Raw genomic sequence first — 16,199 nt, forward strand, 5'->3', positions numbered from 1 at the left:
AATGGGCCCCACATAGTCCTCCATACAATATAATGGGCCCCACTTAGTCCACCTTACAGTATAATGAGTGCCACATGGTCCTCCATACATTATAATGGTCCCCACATAGTTCTCCATACAATATAATGGGCTCCACATAGTCCTCCATACTGAATAATGAGTCCCACCCACATAGTCCTCTTTAATGGGCGGGCAGAGCCAGCATCGATGGCTAAATGTAATCACCCCGTGGGCCAGATTTGGCCTGTGGGCCAGAGTTTGACGTGTGATGTAAATGGATGCTAACACTTTGTGTCAGTGCCCGAATCGCCTATGATTCCCCCTTCACCAGGAGAAGTTTTGAGTTTATTAAATATTAATCCCATTCATTTCTGCAGAATTCAAGCTGATGGCCACGTGCATCGGATGTCATCTGTTCCAACAGTTTGTTGGGGTTTTTTTTTTTCTGTTTTAATTTTTTTGATTGATTAAAAAACTTTGATTAAAAAACTTTGCAAATGGATTCCTTTGCCATCTTTTTTCGGTACGGATGAGCTGCATGTCAGTGGATGCAACTGTAATACCTTCGGCATTGATTCCTGCTTATATCTATATTTGTTAGCCAGCTTGTTATGCAATTGTTTTTGTTTCTAGATATTTAATTCTCTTCTGCTTGTCCTTATGCCAAGAGTTCGCATAACTGTTTTTCAAAGGGGTTTATGATCCATGTAGACCTGGACATTTGTTTATCTGATCACTACATTTATTGTGCCCTGCTGTCTCAATTGAGTTAGATTGATTGGTAACGAGAGGGGGGAAGACCAAAAAAAAAAAAAAGTGAGATCTAAGAGCTGGCCACCTATAAATGTAGATATAGCTTGGGGAAGCATTCATGCAGGGGGCATTCGTGCACTATTATTCGTGTACATTTTTTTTTTCAAAGTATTCAGCAGTTATAACATGGCAGTTAGACAGGGCAGGAGACAGGTAAGACAATCAAAATCTATTCCCTATTCAGTTGGCACACAGCAAATACTCACCATATGTATTTGTATAATCTGTATCATGGCTGCTGCTTTCACACACAATCACCGCCCTTGCATCAACTCTTTACACTCCATCCATATTGGCCCCTCTGTCCTGGCCTCTCCTATGTATAGCACTCATGCTCTGTTCACATTGCTCAACAGTACAGATCCATTCAGTCCCACCATCCAACACAAGAGACGCTCTCACAAATCACTTAACCATCTGCTCACTCTTTCTATCCTCCTTCTCCTAGTTGCTGGAGACATCTCTCCGAACCCCGGCCCCCCATGTTATAGCCAGTCAAACCTCCCAACTGCTACACCCAGAAACCCCTCTAACCTTATTAATATTCCATGCATGCCTTCTGTCTCTTTCAATTGTGCTCTTTGGAATTCTCGCTCTGTGTGTAATAAACTCTCCTTCATTCATGACTTCTTCCTTTCTAACTCTCTTAATCTCCTGGCTCTTACTGAAACCTGGATCCAGCAGTCAGACACCACCGCTGCTGCTGCTCTCTCATTTGGTGGACTACACTTTTCTCATACCCCAAGATCAGACAACAGAGCAGGTGGAGGCGTTGGTCTGCTCCTTTCACCCAAATGTACCTTCCAAGTTATCCCCCAAGTACCCTCACTTGTATTCCCTTCCTTTGAGGTCCATGCTGTCAGATTCTACGTCCCCTTCTCCATGCGAGTGGCGGTGGTGTATCGTCCTCCCGGCCCCTCTCACCAGTTCCTGGATCATTTTGCCACCTGGCTTCCACACTTTCTCTCTTATGACACCCCCACCCTCATCATGGGTGATTTCAATATCCCAATTGCTTCTCCCCTCTCCCCATCTGCTTCTCACCTTTTATCTCTAACCTCCTCTTTCGGCCTCTCGCAGCATACTAACTCTCCAACACATGATGATGGAAACTCCCTTGATTTGGTCTTCTCCCGGCTTTGCTCACTGGATGATTTCACAAACTCCCCTCTCCCGCTCTCTGACCACAACCTTCTTTCATTCTCTATCAAGAACTGCCATCCCGCTCAGGTCATCCCCACTTTCCACACTTATAGAAACATACAGGCCATTAACACCCAGAAACTTATGAAGAACTTGCAGTCTTCATTGGCCCCAATCTCCTCCATCTCTTGTCCTGATTCTGCTCTGAAGCATTACAATGAAACCCTGCAAAGTGCCCTGGAAGAAGCTGCACCTCCTATACATAGAACAACTCGGCACAGACGGCGACAACCGTGGCACATGCTGCAAACACGTTTCCTGCAGCGGTGCTCCAGGTGCGCCGAACGTCTGTGGAGAAAATCTAATCTGCCCGAAGATTTCATCCATTATAAGTTCATGTTAAAAACATACAACTCTGCCCTTCACCTCTCCAAACAAACCTATTTCAACACCCTCATCACCTCGCTGTCCAATAACCCTAAACGTCTCTTTGACACTTTCCGGTCCCTACTCAACCCAAGAGAGCAGGCCCCAACCACAGATCTCCACGCTGACGATCTGGCCAATTACTTCAAAGAAAAAATTGACCACATTCGACAGGAAATCATTTCCCAATCTCTTCATACCAAGCACTGTCCTCCCTCCCCCACTGCATCTAGTTCACTCTCTGACTTTGAACCAGTTACAGAAGAAGAAGTAAGCAGGCTCCTTGCATCTTCTCGCCCAACCAGTTGCACCAGCGACCCCATTCCGTCGCATCTCCTCCAGTCCCTTTCCCCGGCTGTCACCTCTCACCTAACAAAAATATTCAACCTTTCCCTCACTTCCGGTATTTTTCCCTCCTCATTTAAGCATGCCATCATACATCCACTACTTAAAAAGCCCTCCCTCGATCAAAATTGTGCCGCTAATTATAGACCTGTCTCTAATCTTCCCTTCATCTCTAAACTCCTGGAACGCCTGGTCCACTCCCGTCTTACCCGCTATCTCTCAGATAATTCTCTTCTCGACCCTCTTCAATCTGGTTTCCGCTCTTTACACTCTACTGAAACTGCCCTCACTAAAGTCTCTAATGACCTACTAACAGCTAAATCTAATGGTCACTATTCCATGCTAATTCTCTTGGATCTCTCCGCAGCATTCGACACTGTGGATCATCAGCTCCTCCTCACTATGCTCCGCTCCATCGGCCTCAAGGACACCGTTCTCTCTTGGTTCTCCTCCTATCTCTCTGGCCGATCCTTCACTGTTTGTTTTGCTGGTTCCTCCTCCTCTCACCTTCCCCTTACTGTTGGGGTTCCTCAAGGATCAGTCCTAGGCCCCCTCCTCTTCTCTTTGTATACTGCCCCTATTGGACAAACAATCAGTAGATTTGGTTTCCAGTACCATCTCTATGCTGACGACACCCAATTATATACCTCTTCTCCTGTTATCACGCCGACCTTTTTAGAAAACACCAGTGATTGTCTTACCGCTGTCTCTAACATCATGTCCTCCCTCTATCTGAAACTGAACCTGTCAAAAACTGAACTCCTCGTGTTCTCTCCCTCTACAAACCTACCTTTGCCCGACATTGCCATCTCTGTGTGCGGTTCCACCATTACTCCAAAGCAACATGCCCGCTGCCTTGGAGTCATCCTTGATTCCGAGCTTTCATTCACCCCCCACATCCATTACTGGCTCGCTCTTCTTATCTGCATCTCAAAAACATTTCCAGAATTCGCCCTTTTCTTACTTTCGACTCTGCAAAAACTCTTACTGTCTCACTTATTCATTCTCGTCTGGACTATTGTAACTCTCTACTAATTGGCCTACCTTTTACCAGACTCTCCCCGCTCCAATCTGTCCTGAATGCTGCTGCCAGGATCATATTCCTCGCCAACCGTTACACCGATGCCTCTACCTTGTGCCAGTCATTACACTGGCTACCCATCCAATCCAGAATCCAGTACAAAACTACTACCCTCATCCACAAAGCACTCCATGGCTCAGCACCACCCTACATCTCCTCTCTGGTCTCAGTCTACCAACCTACCCGTGCCCTCCGCTCTGCTAATGACCTCAGGTTAGCATCCTCAATAATCAGAACCTCCCACTCCCGTCTCCAAGACTTTACACGTGCGGCGCCGATTCTTTGGAATGCACTACCTAGGTTAATACAATTAATCCCCAATCCCCACAGTTTTAAGCGTGCACTAAAAACTCATTTGTTCAGATTGGCCTACCGCCTCAACGCATTAACCTAATTATCCCTGTGTGGCCTATTAATAAAAAACAACAACATAATCACGTTCCTCCATCATGTTCTCATATACTTTATGCAGTTAATAGCCTCTGTGTCTGTACTGTTACATACTTAGGCAGTTAACTGGTTCATGCAGCTTTACATGAACACCCGAGACTTACACTATGGCTGGTCCAAATAACTAAAGCAATTGTTACCATCCACCTCTTGTGTCTCCCCTTTTCCTCATAGATTGTAAGCTTGCGAGCAGCAGGGCCCTCATTCCTCCTGGTATCTGTTTTGAACTGTGATTTCTGTTATGCTGTAATGTCTGTTGTCTGTATAAGTCCCCTCTATAAGTTGTAAAGCGCTGCGGAATATGTTGGCGCTATATAAATAAAATTATTATTATTATTATTATGTAATATCTACCACAAGGGGGCAGTAGTGGATCAGGTTCATTATGGACAGATGGTTTTCTGTTACAGTGTGTAATTCTAAGCATATAATTTGGTGCAGGTGAGCAAAGAAAACTAGACTCTGACCCTGCAAAGCAAAAGTGAGATTATAGGGTTATGTAACACATTGTGTAGCCAGCCGTGTGAGTCAGTAACACAGCGAGACAACAGGAGCGCAGGTAGACCTCACTAAATCTGCCTGCCATTATTCAGGAGTTATCTCAAAGGGGTTATCGGGTGTAGAAAACCCTTTTACATGTTCCCTGTTTGGGAGTCAGTAGAGCGGAGGTCCCCATTCAGGATCCGCATCTTATGGCTGAGTGGAGAAGGTCACACAAAGCATCTGCCGTCCGTTCCTGCATTGCACATACAACCAATTGGTCTGAATGGAGACCATGTTTTACAATTACTTAAAGCCCTGCCCCCTCCTCTCCCCGCTGCAGTCTGTGCGCTATATTCACCCTCCCCTGGTCCAGTGTTGAGTCTCCGCCACTGCCAGGTGTCACATCAACAGTGCTGAAGCCAATAACTGAGCTCAGAGGCTCGGACTGAGTAGACAACTCTAGCCGCTTACCTCACCGATTGTCTGCAGCGCTGCCGACATAAACAGGCATTGGGAGCAGCGGTGGAGACTCCGCACTGGACCTGAGGAGGGTGAGTAAAACAAACTACAGCTTGGGAAGAGGGGTCAACCTTTTTACTGAAAAAAAAAAAATGTATTTTATAATCCATGAACTTACACTGCTGGTCATGCGTCACAGTGTGCAGGCATTACTGCTGTAATAATGATTGCCTGCCTTTTTCTTGTCTAGAAACACTCCTGTATGTTACCGGAAGATCTGAAGAACTTCTATCTGATGACCAATGGCTTCCACATGTCCTGGTCTGTGAAGCTGGACGGTGCGTCTTCTCCTCTATTCCATGCGTCTTCTCCTCTGTTCCTGTGCGTCTTCTCCTCTGTTCCTGTGTGTCTTCTCCTCTGTTCCTGTGCGCCTTCTCCTCTGTTCCTGTGCGCCTTCTCCTCTGTTCCTGTGCGCCTTCTCCTCTGTTCCTGTGCGCCTTCTCCTCTGTTCCTGTGCGCCTTCTCCTCTGTTCCTGTGCGCCTTCTCCTCTGTTCCTGTGCGCCTTCTCCTCTGTTCCTGTGCGCCTTCTCCTCTGTTCCTGTGCGCCTTCTCCTCTGTTCCTGTGCGCCTTCTCCTCTGTTCCTGTGCGCCTTCTCCTCTGTTCCTGTGCGCCTTCTCCTCTGTTCCTGTGCGTCTTCTCCTCTGTTCCGTGCGTCTTCTCCTCTGTTCCGTGCGTCTTCTCCTCTGTTCCGTGCGTCTTCTCCTCTGTTCCGTGCGTCTTCTCCTCTGTTCCGTGCGTCTTCTCCTCTGTTCCGTGCGTCTTCTCCTCTGTTCCGTGCGTCTTCTCCTCTGTTCCGTGCGTCTTCTCCTCTGTTCCGTGCGTCTTCTCCTCTGTTCCGTGCGCCTTCTCCTCTGTTCCTGTGCGTCTTCTCCTCTGTTCCGTGCGCCTTCTCCTCTGTTCCTGTGCGCCTTCTCCTCTGTTCCGTGCGTCTTCTCCTCCGTTCCTGTGCGTCATGCTCCCGGCCATAGTTCTGGAGAGTTATTGTTTTTTTTTTTTTGTTTGTTTTTTTTTTCCCTCTGACAGATAGCCCAGTTCAGGTTGGCTTGATGGTAGTCAATAACATTTCCAATCTGATTCACTTAAAAGGATCCTCGTCCTACTCACTGCCCAATTCCCCGACCCTCGCAGACCTGGATGACGACTCTGACGAGGAAGGTACAGAAACTAATGGATATGTGGATTCTCTTTCAGCTCCAGGGTTGGGGAGCCTTTGCCACCTCTGATAACTTCTGCAGAATCTTGACACTTGGCAGTCACTACACACTCAGCGCAACAGACCAAACCAATAAAAAATGTGCATGATGTGAAAATAAAGACATGCGTTCCTTTATTGAAGTTCAAAAATGCATAAAACTGCTTGTATAAAAAGGGGAGAAACAAAAAAGTACACAATCACAGAAAAAGAGAGGTGGGGGAGACAAATGTGCTGCTGAATGATTAAACCAGACAAATGACTAAATACAAAACAGCATCAGGTACATCGATCGCAAAGCCAGCAAAATGTAGATAAAAGGCAAGAGAGGACCTGCCTGAAAGAGTTGTAAAATTGAAAAAAAAAACAGCCCCCAACAAATAAAGATAAGCAACACATTAATCCAAGTCTAAAGAAAGAAATGGCATGGAAAGGATCACCCACCAACACACAATGTGATGCGCGTTCCGCCAATTGCTTCATCTGGGGTTGTTGTTGGCTGTGTTCATTTTTTTTTTTTCCCTTTTTTCTCTATCTATATGTATATAATATTAGTGCCTGATGTCTAAACAATTGACACAAGCAATACCCAATCACCAATGCTATGATGAAGCCGGTGCATGCCCATAAAGGTCTGCTGTGCCAAGTAACAGATTGCATCCTGTTCAAGTGGGTTAAGGTACCAACCTCTGTGCAGAAAAGCAATAGTCGCATGGCTGTTGGCCTGGGCTTGCTGACAGACGTGGCCCCACGTCATCCCACACAGCTGGGAATATAATACTACACACAGGACGCAATCGTAAGCAACGTAAATGCAAAACGGCACACCAAGTAACCATGATTAAATGGTAAACTGACATGATCGCCAGTCACGTGACACTTCCTTCTGTGAGTACACTTTGGTCCCTTAACCCGCTTGTACACGATCTAACCTGTTGCGTGACGCTCCTGCCCTTTATGTGTATATGCCGCTGCCTGAGATCTTGTGTGTGTTGGTTCATGCACCGTTGTGTTTATTTCCTTCTTATTTTTTGCCCTTTGCAGCTTTCTTTTTCAAGAAGGTACTTAAATGCATTGTGCTGGCTTTGCACTTTATAGCTAACCCTATCATGTCCTATTGATGTACCTGTCTGTTAGACTGTTTTTATCTATTTATTTACTCATATATGTTATGTGATCACTCAGCAGCTCATTTAGACACCCACCGATCTGACCCACACTAAGTGTAAAACCCACACTATTGACCCACACTAAGTGTAAGACTCCGTTTGGCCACAAAACAGCTTATTAATGTGTTTCTTTTCTTCTCCTTTCTTCCTTAAGGTCTCTCGGAAAAGCCACATTTTGATTCCCGGAACATGATCTTTGAGTTGGATTCTTGTGATGGAAATGGGAAAGTGTGTCTGGTTTACAAAAAGCACGCAGCAGGTTGGCAGAGGCTTCATATTGTGTGTGGTATAACAGAGGAGCCGATCTCCGCAGTGGGGGGGGCGATCGCTGGGTTTATTTTGTCATTGGATTGATGACAGATGATCAGCGCGTTCCATTGTAATGTCTCTGGTGGTTTGTATACTGGTTATACTGGGACTTGTGCCTAATGCACCAGACCTGCGGAAACATGTGCCTCTCCAGACACACAGAATGAGTGAGGTCAGTGCTGGGAAGCCAGCTGTCACATGTAGTTCTCACACTCTACTCAATGGATCTCTGTATCACTTATTGTAATCAATTAGTGTTCATATTCCCGTAATTAACTAGTGAGCAAATTGCCCTATGTAATGAGCGGACATCTGTATTGCCATGTATAATTGATCTTGCAGGTATGTAGTCTGGGAAGGTCTGCGTCACCTTATAGTCATCCTTCTATTTAGCCACTGGACACCCTGGGTAGTCGATGGATGTCCGCTCCGTCCCTGGGTAGAGGCCAGTCGTCCGCTCCGTCCCTGGGTAGCGGCCGGTCGTCCGCTCCGTCCCTGAGTAGCGGCCAGTTGTCCGCTCTGTCCCTGGGTAGGCGCTGGATGTCCGCTCCGTCCCTGGGTAGCGGCCGGTCATCCGCTCTGTCTCTGGATGTCTGCTCCGTCCCTGGGTAGCGGCTGGCCGTCCGCTCTGTCCCTGGGTAGCGGCCGGTCGTCCGCACCATCCCTGGGTAGCGGCCGGTTGTCCGCTCTGTCCCTGGGTAGGCGCTGGATGTCCGCTCCGTCCCTGGGTAGCGGCCGGTCATCCGCTCTGTCTCTGGATGTCTGCTCCGTCCCTGGGTAGCGGCTGGCCGTCCGCTCTGTCCCTGGGTAGCGGCCGGTCGTCCGCACCATCCCTGGGTAGCGGCCGGTTGTCCGCTCTGTCCCTGGGTAGGCGCTGGATGTCCGCTCCGTCCCTGGGTAGCGGCCGGTCGTCCGCTCTGTCCCTGGGTAGGCGCTGGATGTCCGCTCCATCCCTGGATGTCCGCTCCATCCCTGGGTAGCGGTCGGTCGTCTGCTCCATCCCTGGGTAGCGGCTGGTCGTCCGCTCCGTCCCTGGGTAGTGGCCAGTCGTGTGCTCCGTCCCTGGGTAGCGGCCGGTCGTCTGCTCCGACCCTGGGTAGCGGCCGGTCGTCCACTCCGTCCCTGGGTAGCGGCCGGTCGTCTGCTCCGTCCCTGGGTAGCGTCCGGTCGTCCGCTCCGTCCCTGGGTAGCGGCCGGTCGTCCGCTCCGTCCCTGGGTAGCGGCCGGTCATCCCAAAGGACCTGCCTTGCCCCACGGTGGTGTCATGTAATGTAGCTATTGTGATATTCTCATCGTATTTGGGGGATCCATAGCTACATAATGTATTATAACATTTGCCTACGAAGCAGTACCTTTGGGCTTGATCACACAGAATCTGGTCCTGTGTTCTTCTTCCACCAGGGCAGACGACATGCGAGCCTACCATCTGGTTCCTGGACCGTGCGCTCTTCTGGCATTTCCTTACAGACACCTTTACGGCTTATTACCGCATACTTCTGTGTCACCTGGGGCTACCACAGTGGCAGTACTCCTTCACCAGCTACGGGCTGAGCCCAACCGCCAAGGTCGGCAGTCTCTTATCTCACTGTGCAAAAAGTAACTCCGTATAAGATCACAATTCTACATGACGTCCTCACTGACATTACCTGTACGGTCCTGGGCTACTGCCTGCATTATACTCCAATCTGCAGGAGCTTGTTCTAGTATTTTTGCAAATATCACCTTTACACCAGGAACCCTACACAGTAATTTGATGTGAGAAAAAGTAACTGTTCCCAGCATGATGTGTGTCTGACCACAAATGTATCTATAACAGCTAACAATGGTGAGTGCAGCTCTGGGGTATAATACAGGATGTAACTCAGGATCAGTAATGTATGTACACAGTGAGTGCACCAGCAGAATAGTGAGTGCAGCTCTGGGGTATAATACAGGATGTAACTCCGGATCAGTAATGTAATGTATGTACACAGTGACTGCAGCAGCAGAATAGTGAGTGCAGCTCTGGAGTATAATACAGGGTGTTTTTCAATGTGACACAGCTGTCTTTCCCCGGTGATAGTGATAAATCATCCTTTCCCCATCTGTGTTCACAGTTTCTATACTTTGGTATATATCTGAGCATCTTCAGAGAGCGTGCAGGCAGTTGATTTAGTGGAGAGTCACTTATCCTGGTGAAGAACATGATAGATGTTCTCTCCTGAGCCTGCAATAGCTGATATCCGGGATCACTAGGTCCTTGTAGTACAGTGCATGTTATGTGAACCTTAGGCATATAGGACCATAGGTTTAGGGATGCCATCACTTATCTTGTGCAGATGTTGATCATTTATCCCTGAACTTTGTCATTCTCCTGACAGCAATGGATGAACATATACAAACCCATCACGTTCTGCCCGCTGCAGCTGTCCGAGGAGCCAGACTCTTTCATCAACAAACTGGACCCAAACAAGATTTTCAAGGGCAAAAACAAGACCCCAGTAACTAAGAAGAAATTACCCGGCCCACCCACAGGGTATCAGAAGAATCTTCTTCCTTCCTCCAAAAAATCAGAGCAGTCTGTTGCGCCCCGGAAGTGATTGTTACCTGCCCCTCACCATGAAGGGTTCCAGATGGTGGCAAAATAGAGGAATGGAATCTATCCACATGACCCTGGTCAAGCGATCACATCAGTAGGATCATCAGTAGGATCCCCGACACCTCTTCTGATTTGTAGGCTTGACATCGTTTTTTTGGAATGACACATGATAAAGCAGAGGAGCTGGGGATTCCAGTAGATAGAAGATGGGATGAAGGACTCCTGTGCGGTGAGGATGGACTACTGACAAGACCTCTGGACTTGGGTCCTGTGAGTTAATTCACCTGTCTCTATATCTAAAATGATCGCCAGTGCTATCTGAAATGTAAATTGGCTGCAATAGTTTTTAGAATTTGGAGTCAAAGGGTATTTAAAGTGTTTTTTACGAAAAACCACGTCACTTGTCCATTGGTTGTGTCTGATACTGCAGCTCCACTCCATTATAAGGTAATGACATGCATATTTTTTTGGAGGGGAAAAAAACCAAACTTGGACCCTTTCTGCTAAAACATAGATTTTTAACACCTTCACGACCTCCGCCGTACTATTACTGCGTAGGTTGGATCCCCTGCTTTGGTGTGGGTTCCGGCGCTGAGCCCACTTCAAAGCCGGGACATGTTAGTTGTTTTGAACAGCTGACATGTGCCCGCAATAGCGGTGGGTGAAATCGTGATTCACCCGCCGCTATTAACTAGTTAAATGCCGCTGTCAAATGCTGACAGCGGCATTTAACCGGCGCTATCAGGCCGGAAATGAGCGCATCGCCGACCCCCGTCACATGATCGGGGGTCGGCGATGCGTCTGAATAGTAACCATAGAGGTCCTTGAGACCTCTATGGTTGCTGATGCCGGATTGTTATGAGCACCACCCTGTGGTCGGCGCTCACAGCAATGCAGGAATTCAGCTACATAGCAGCGATCTGATGATCGCTCCGATGTAGCTGAGCCGATCGAGTTGTGCCAGCTTCTAGCCTCCCATAGAGGCTATTGAAACATGACAAAAGTAAAAAAAAGTTTAAAAAAAATATGAAAAAATTAAAAACAAATATAAAAGTTTAAAGGGAACCTGTCACCCCCTCAGGCGTTTGTAACTAAAAGAGCCACCTTGTGCAGCACAAATGCTGCATTCTGACAAGGTGGCTCTTTTAGTTATGCTCCCTGCACACGCTGAAATAATCACTTATAAAATGTGCCCCCTCTTACCCTGAAATCGCCAGGGAGGCGGGTGTTTCCTTTCTAATCTAAGAACAAAGGGCAACGCAACTTAATGAGCAGGCGCCGGGGACGATAATGAAGCAAGAGGAGGCGGCGCCTGGCGCGCACAGCTCCGGAGTGACGGCTGTGCTGCGTCTGATTAGAAAGGAAACACCCGCCTCCCTGGCGATTTCAGGGTAAGAGGGGGCACATTTTATAAGTGATTATTTCAGCGTGTGCAGGGAGCATAACTAAAAGAGCCACCTTGTCAGAATGCAGCATTTGTGCTGCACAAGGTGGCTCTTTTAGTTACAAACGCCTGAGGGGGGTGACAGGTTCCCTTGAAATCACCCCCCTTTCACCCCATTCAAAATAAAACAATAAAAAAAAAATCAAACCTACACATATTTGGTATCGCCGCGTTCAGAATCACCCGATCTATCAATAAAACAAAAAGGATTAGCCTGATCGCTAAACAGCGTAGCGAGAAAAAAATTTGAAATGCCAGAATTACGTTTTTTTGGTCACCGCGACATTGCATTAAAATGCAATAACGGGTGATCAAAAGAACGTATCTGCACCAAAATGGAATCATTAAAAACGTCAGCTCGGCACGCAAAAATAAGCCCTCACCCGACCCCAGATCACGAAAAATGGGGATGCTACGGGTATTGGAAAATTGCGCAATTTTTTTTTTAATTATTTTTTTTAGTAAAGTTTTGAAAAAATTTTTACCACTTAGATAAAACGTAACCTAGACATGTTTGGTGTCTATGAACTTGACCTGGAGAATCATAGTGGCAGGTCAGTTTTAGCATTTAGTGAACCTAGCAAAAAAGCCAAACAAAAAAAAACGTGTGGGATTGCACTTTTTTTGCAGTTTCACCGCACTTGGAATTTTTTTCCCGTTTTCTAGCACACGACATGGTAAAACCAATGATGTGGTTCAAAAGCGCAACTTGTCCCGCAAAAAACAAGCCCTCACATGGCCATATTGACGGAAAAATAAAAATGTTATGGCTCTGGGAGGGAGGGAAGTCAAAAGCGGAAAAGGGCAAGGTCGTGAAGGGGTTAAAACCTAACATTTTGAATGTCTGGAATCCGCTAGATGGAGCTTCATATATTTCTGCATTGAGCATGTATTCACAACGAAATGAGCTTAATGGAGCACGCTCACTGAAATGCAGAGCGATCCACTGTAATATACAACTGACGTCCTTAGATGCTACAGTCCAGCAACCCCAGCATCTAAACAGTTAGACAGAAGGAGAATGCTCCCTCAGTCACAAAACTGGCATCTGCGAAACATGATCCTTTGGTGCCGGCTGGTAACCTAATAAAGGCCTTTAATTGTGCCATCCTAGTACTAATAATAAGCCCATCCAGGGGAAAGGACTTCATAGGAAATCACAGACTAATGCAGTGTATTGTAACCAGGATCAAACATATTTTCACATTTCCTAGAGGGACTAAAAAATGTAATAAAATGTTCAAAAATATTTAAAAAAAAAAAACAAACAAACATTAAAATGTTCCCATTTATAACATAAAAAAATCAAAACAAAAAAAATGGGTATCTCCATGACCATAAAAGTAGGAACTAGTCCAATATCATTCATCTTGCGTGGTGAATGTCATGAAATAAAAATGACAGAATTGTTGTTTTTGTGGCCACTTTTCTTTCCAGATATAGTAAAACGAAAAAGTGATCAAAAACTTGCATTTACCCCCCCAAAAAAATACCATAAATAGCAGTTTACCATTCTGAAAAACACAGCATCACACTGATCCATTGCTGGAAAAGTAAGAAGCTAAGGTTTGGCTCTCTAAATAAGGTGACACCTAAAAAAACTTCCCTCTTTTTCTACAAATAGGAAAACCTAGCAAAGATTTTTATAATCATTGTATTGTTGTAATGTTACTGTAAAAACAGAACCAAAAAAAACAAACCTATACCCCTTAAAAAAAAAAATATGGAATACTGTTTTGCTTTTTTTTTTCTATTTAAACCCACAAAGATTTTTTTCTATTTACTACAATAATGCGCGCCATGTAAAGAAAAATACTTTTCGTTTCATCATTTCTACTTTCTTTCTGTCTTATTGAGATTTGCATATATATTGTGGTTATTGGATGTAAATTTTACTTTTTTTTTCTAATTTATTTTCTATTTATTGCACCTGAAAATAAACCTAACTGCTGAGCAATGACACCGTTTTCCATCTTTCTTTATAAAGTCAGATGACTACATGGATTGGATATCTCAGGTACTTGAGCTGTAGCTATGAAATCCTTTTCGGTTGTGACTGACGTGATTCTGCACCGTTGGGGTTTGTGCAGACCTGTTAATATTTTTCAATGAAAGCTGATTTTTGTTTTTTAACTTATGTATTAAATACTGCTATGATCAGTGACTCCAGCCTAACTACATTGTCTTGTGGAGCCTAAGGTAGTCTGAAATCCACTTCTGACTTTTCAGAGGCTCTGGCTGTTTCTCCCATGATTTACACTGATCCCATTGACTTGCACCAACTCTGTTTGTGACCACTACAGCTGCTGATTGGCTGCAGCCTTTACTATCCGTCAGTTTAGACTTCCTTGCTGATGGAATGATAGGCTGCAGCCGATCAGCAGCAGCGGTCACTAGTAGAGTTGATGCGCTTTAAATTTACAGGATCTCTGGCCTCTGAGAAGTAACCTGGCATCTCCGAATAGCCAGGCTGGTGCGACGTCACGTGCATCTCGACACAATGATCCATTGATTGGTTGCAGTGGTCATTTAACATAACATTGTTACACGATCACGAGGAAATACATGCTGCGATCACCAATCCAGGAGGTATGTGTAATGTATTTTTACTTTCTGATGGGCAGTAGCGAGTACCACTAGGATGCCCAGTGGTGGACAAACCCTTTAACGTCTTGACATCTGATTAATCAAGTGCTGAAAAATGTTCTCCATTTATGCCGTTGTTCCTGACAATCTCTTGAAATTACAGTGGGGCAAAAAAGTTTTTAGTCAGTCAGCAATAGTGCAAGTTCCACCACTTAAAAAGATGAGAGGCGTCTGTAATTTACATCATAGGTAGACCTCAACTATGGGAGACAAACTGAGAAAAAAAAATCCAGAAAATCACAGTGTCTGTTTTTTTAATCATTTTATTTGCATATTATGGTGGAAAATAAGTATTTGGTCAGAAACAAAATTTCATCTCAATACTTTGTAATATATCCTTTGTTGGCAATGACAGAGGTCAAACGTTTTCTGTAAGTCTTCACAAGGTTGCCACACACTGTTGTTGGTATGTTGGCCCATTCCTCCATGCAGATCTCCTCTAGAGCAGTGATGTTTTTGGCTTTTCGCTTGGCAACATGGACTTTCAACTCCCTCCAAAGGTTTTCTATAGGGTTGAGATCTGGAGACTAGCTAGGCCACTCCAGGACCTTGAAATGCTTCTTACGAAGCCACTCCTTCGTTGCCCTGGCGGTGTGCTTTGGATCATTGTCATGTTGAAAGACCCAGCCACGTTTCATCTTCAATGCCCTTGCTGATGGAAGGAGGTTTGCACTCAAAATCTCGCGATACATGGCCCCATTCATTCTTTCATGTACCCGGATCAGTCGTCCTGGCCCCTTTGCAGAGAAACAGCCTCAAAGCATGATGTTTCCACCACCATGCTTTACAGTAGGTATGGTGTTTGATGGATGCAACTCAGTATTCTTTTTCCTCCAAACACGACAAGTTGTGTTTCTACCAAACAGTTCCAGTTTGGTTTCATCAGACCATAGGACATTCTCCCAGAACTCCTCTGGATCATCCAAATGCTCTCTAGCAAACTTTAGATGGGCCCGGACATGTACTGGCTTAAGCAGTGGGACACGTCTGGCACTGCAGGATCTGAGTCCATGGTGGCGTAGTGTGTTACTTATGGTAGGCCTTGTTACATTGGTCCCAGCTCTCTGCAGTTCATTCACTAGGTCCCCCCGCGTGGTTCTGGGATTTTTGCTCACCGTTCTTGTGATCATTCTGACCCCACGGGGTGGGATTTTGCGTGGAGCCCCAGATCGAGGGAGATTATCAGTGGTCTTGAATGTTTTCCATTTTCTAATTATTGCTCCCACTGTTGATTTCTTCACTCCAAGCTGGTTGGCTATTGCAGATTCAGTCTTCCCAGCCTGGTGCAGGGCTACAATTTTGTTTCTGGTGTCCTTTGACAGCTCTTTGGTCTTCACCATAGTGGAGTTTGGAGTCAGACTGTTTGAGGGTGTGCACAGGTGTCTTTTTATACTGATAACAAGTTTAAACAGGTGCCATTACTACAGGTAATGAGTGGAGGAAAGAGGAGACTCTTAAAGAAGAAGTTACAGGTCTCTGAGAGCCAGAAATCTTGATTGTTTGTTTCTGACCAAATACTTATTTTAATATGCAAATAAAATGATTAAAAAAAAGACAATGTGATTTTCTGGATTTTTTTTTCTCAGTTTGTCTCCCATA

At 45.7% G+C, this 16,199-nt stretch overlaps 1 protein-coding gene across 3 annotated transcripts in view; it reads left to right on the forward strand.

Annotated features, from left to right (window-relative positions):
* TPGS2 (tubulin polyglutamylase complex subunit 2) overlaps positions 1-10,905 on the forward strand; it is a 33,888-nt gene extending 22,983 nt beyond the window's left edge. For all 3 annotated transcript variants that reach the window (XM_077284201.1, XM_077284219.1, XM_077284210.1), the window contains exons 4-8: positions 5,451-5,538; positions 6,286-6,417; positions 7,778-7,882; positions 9,334-9,497; positions 10,293-10,905. In XM_077284201.1, the coding sequence (XP_077140316.1) occupies positions 5,451-5,538; positions 6,286-6,417; positions 7,778-7,882; positions 9,334-9,497; positions 10,293-10,511 (708 nt within the window). In that variant the 3' untranslated portion in view covers positions 10,512-10,905. The remainder of the gene's footprint in view (positions 1-5,450; positions 5,539-6,285; positions 6,418-7,777; positions 7,883-9,333; positions 9,498-10,292) is intronic.
* Positions 10,906-16,199: the final 5,294 nt, after the last annotated feature.

This window comes from Ranitomeya variabilis, chromosome 1 (genome assembly GCF_051348905.1).
Source record: "Ranitomeya variabilis isolate aRanVar5 chromosome 1, aRanVar5.hap1, whole genome shotgun sequence".
In the NCBI taxonomy this organism is placed as follows: domain Eukaryota; kingdom Metazoa; phylum Chordata; class Amphibia; order Anura; family Dendrobatidae; genus Ranitomeya; species Ranitomeya variabilis.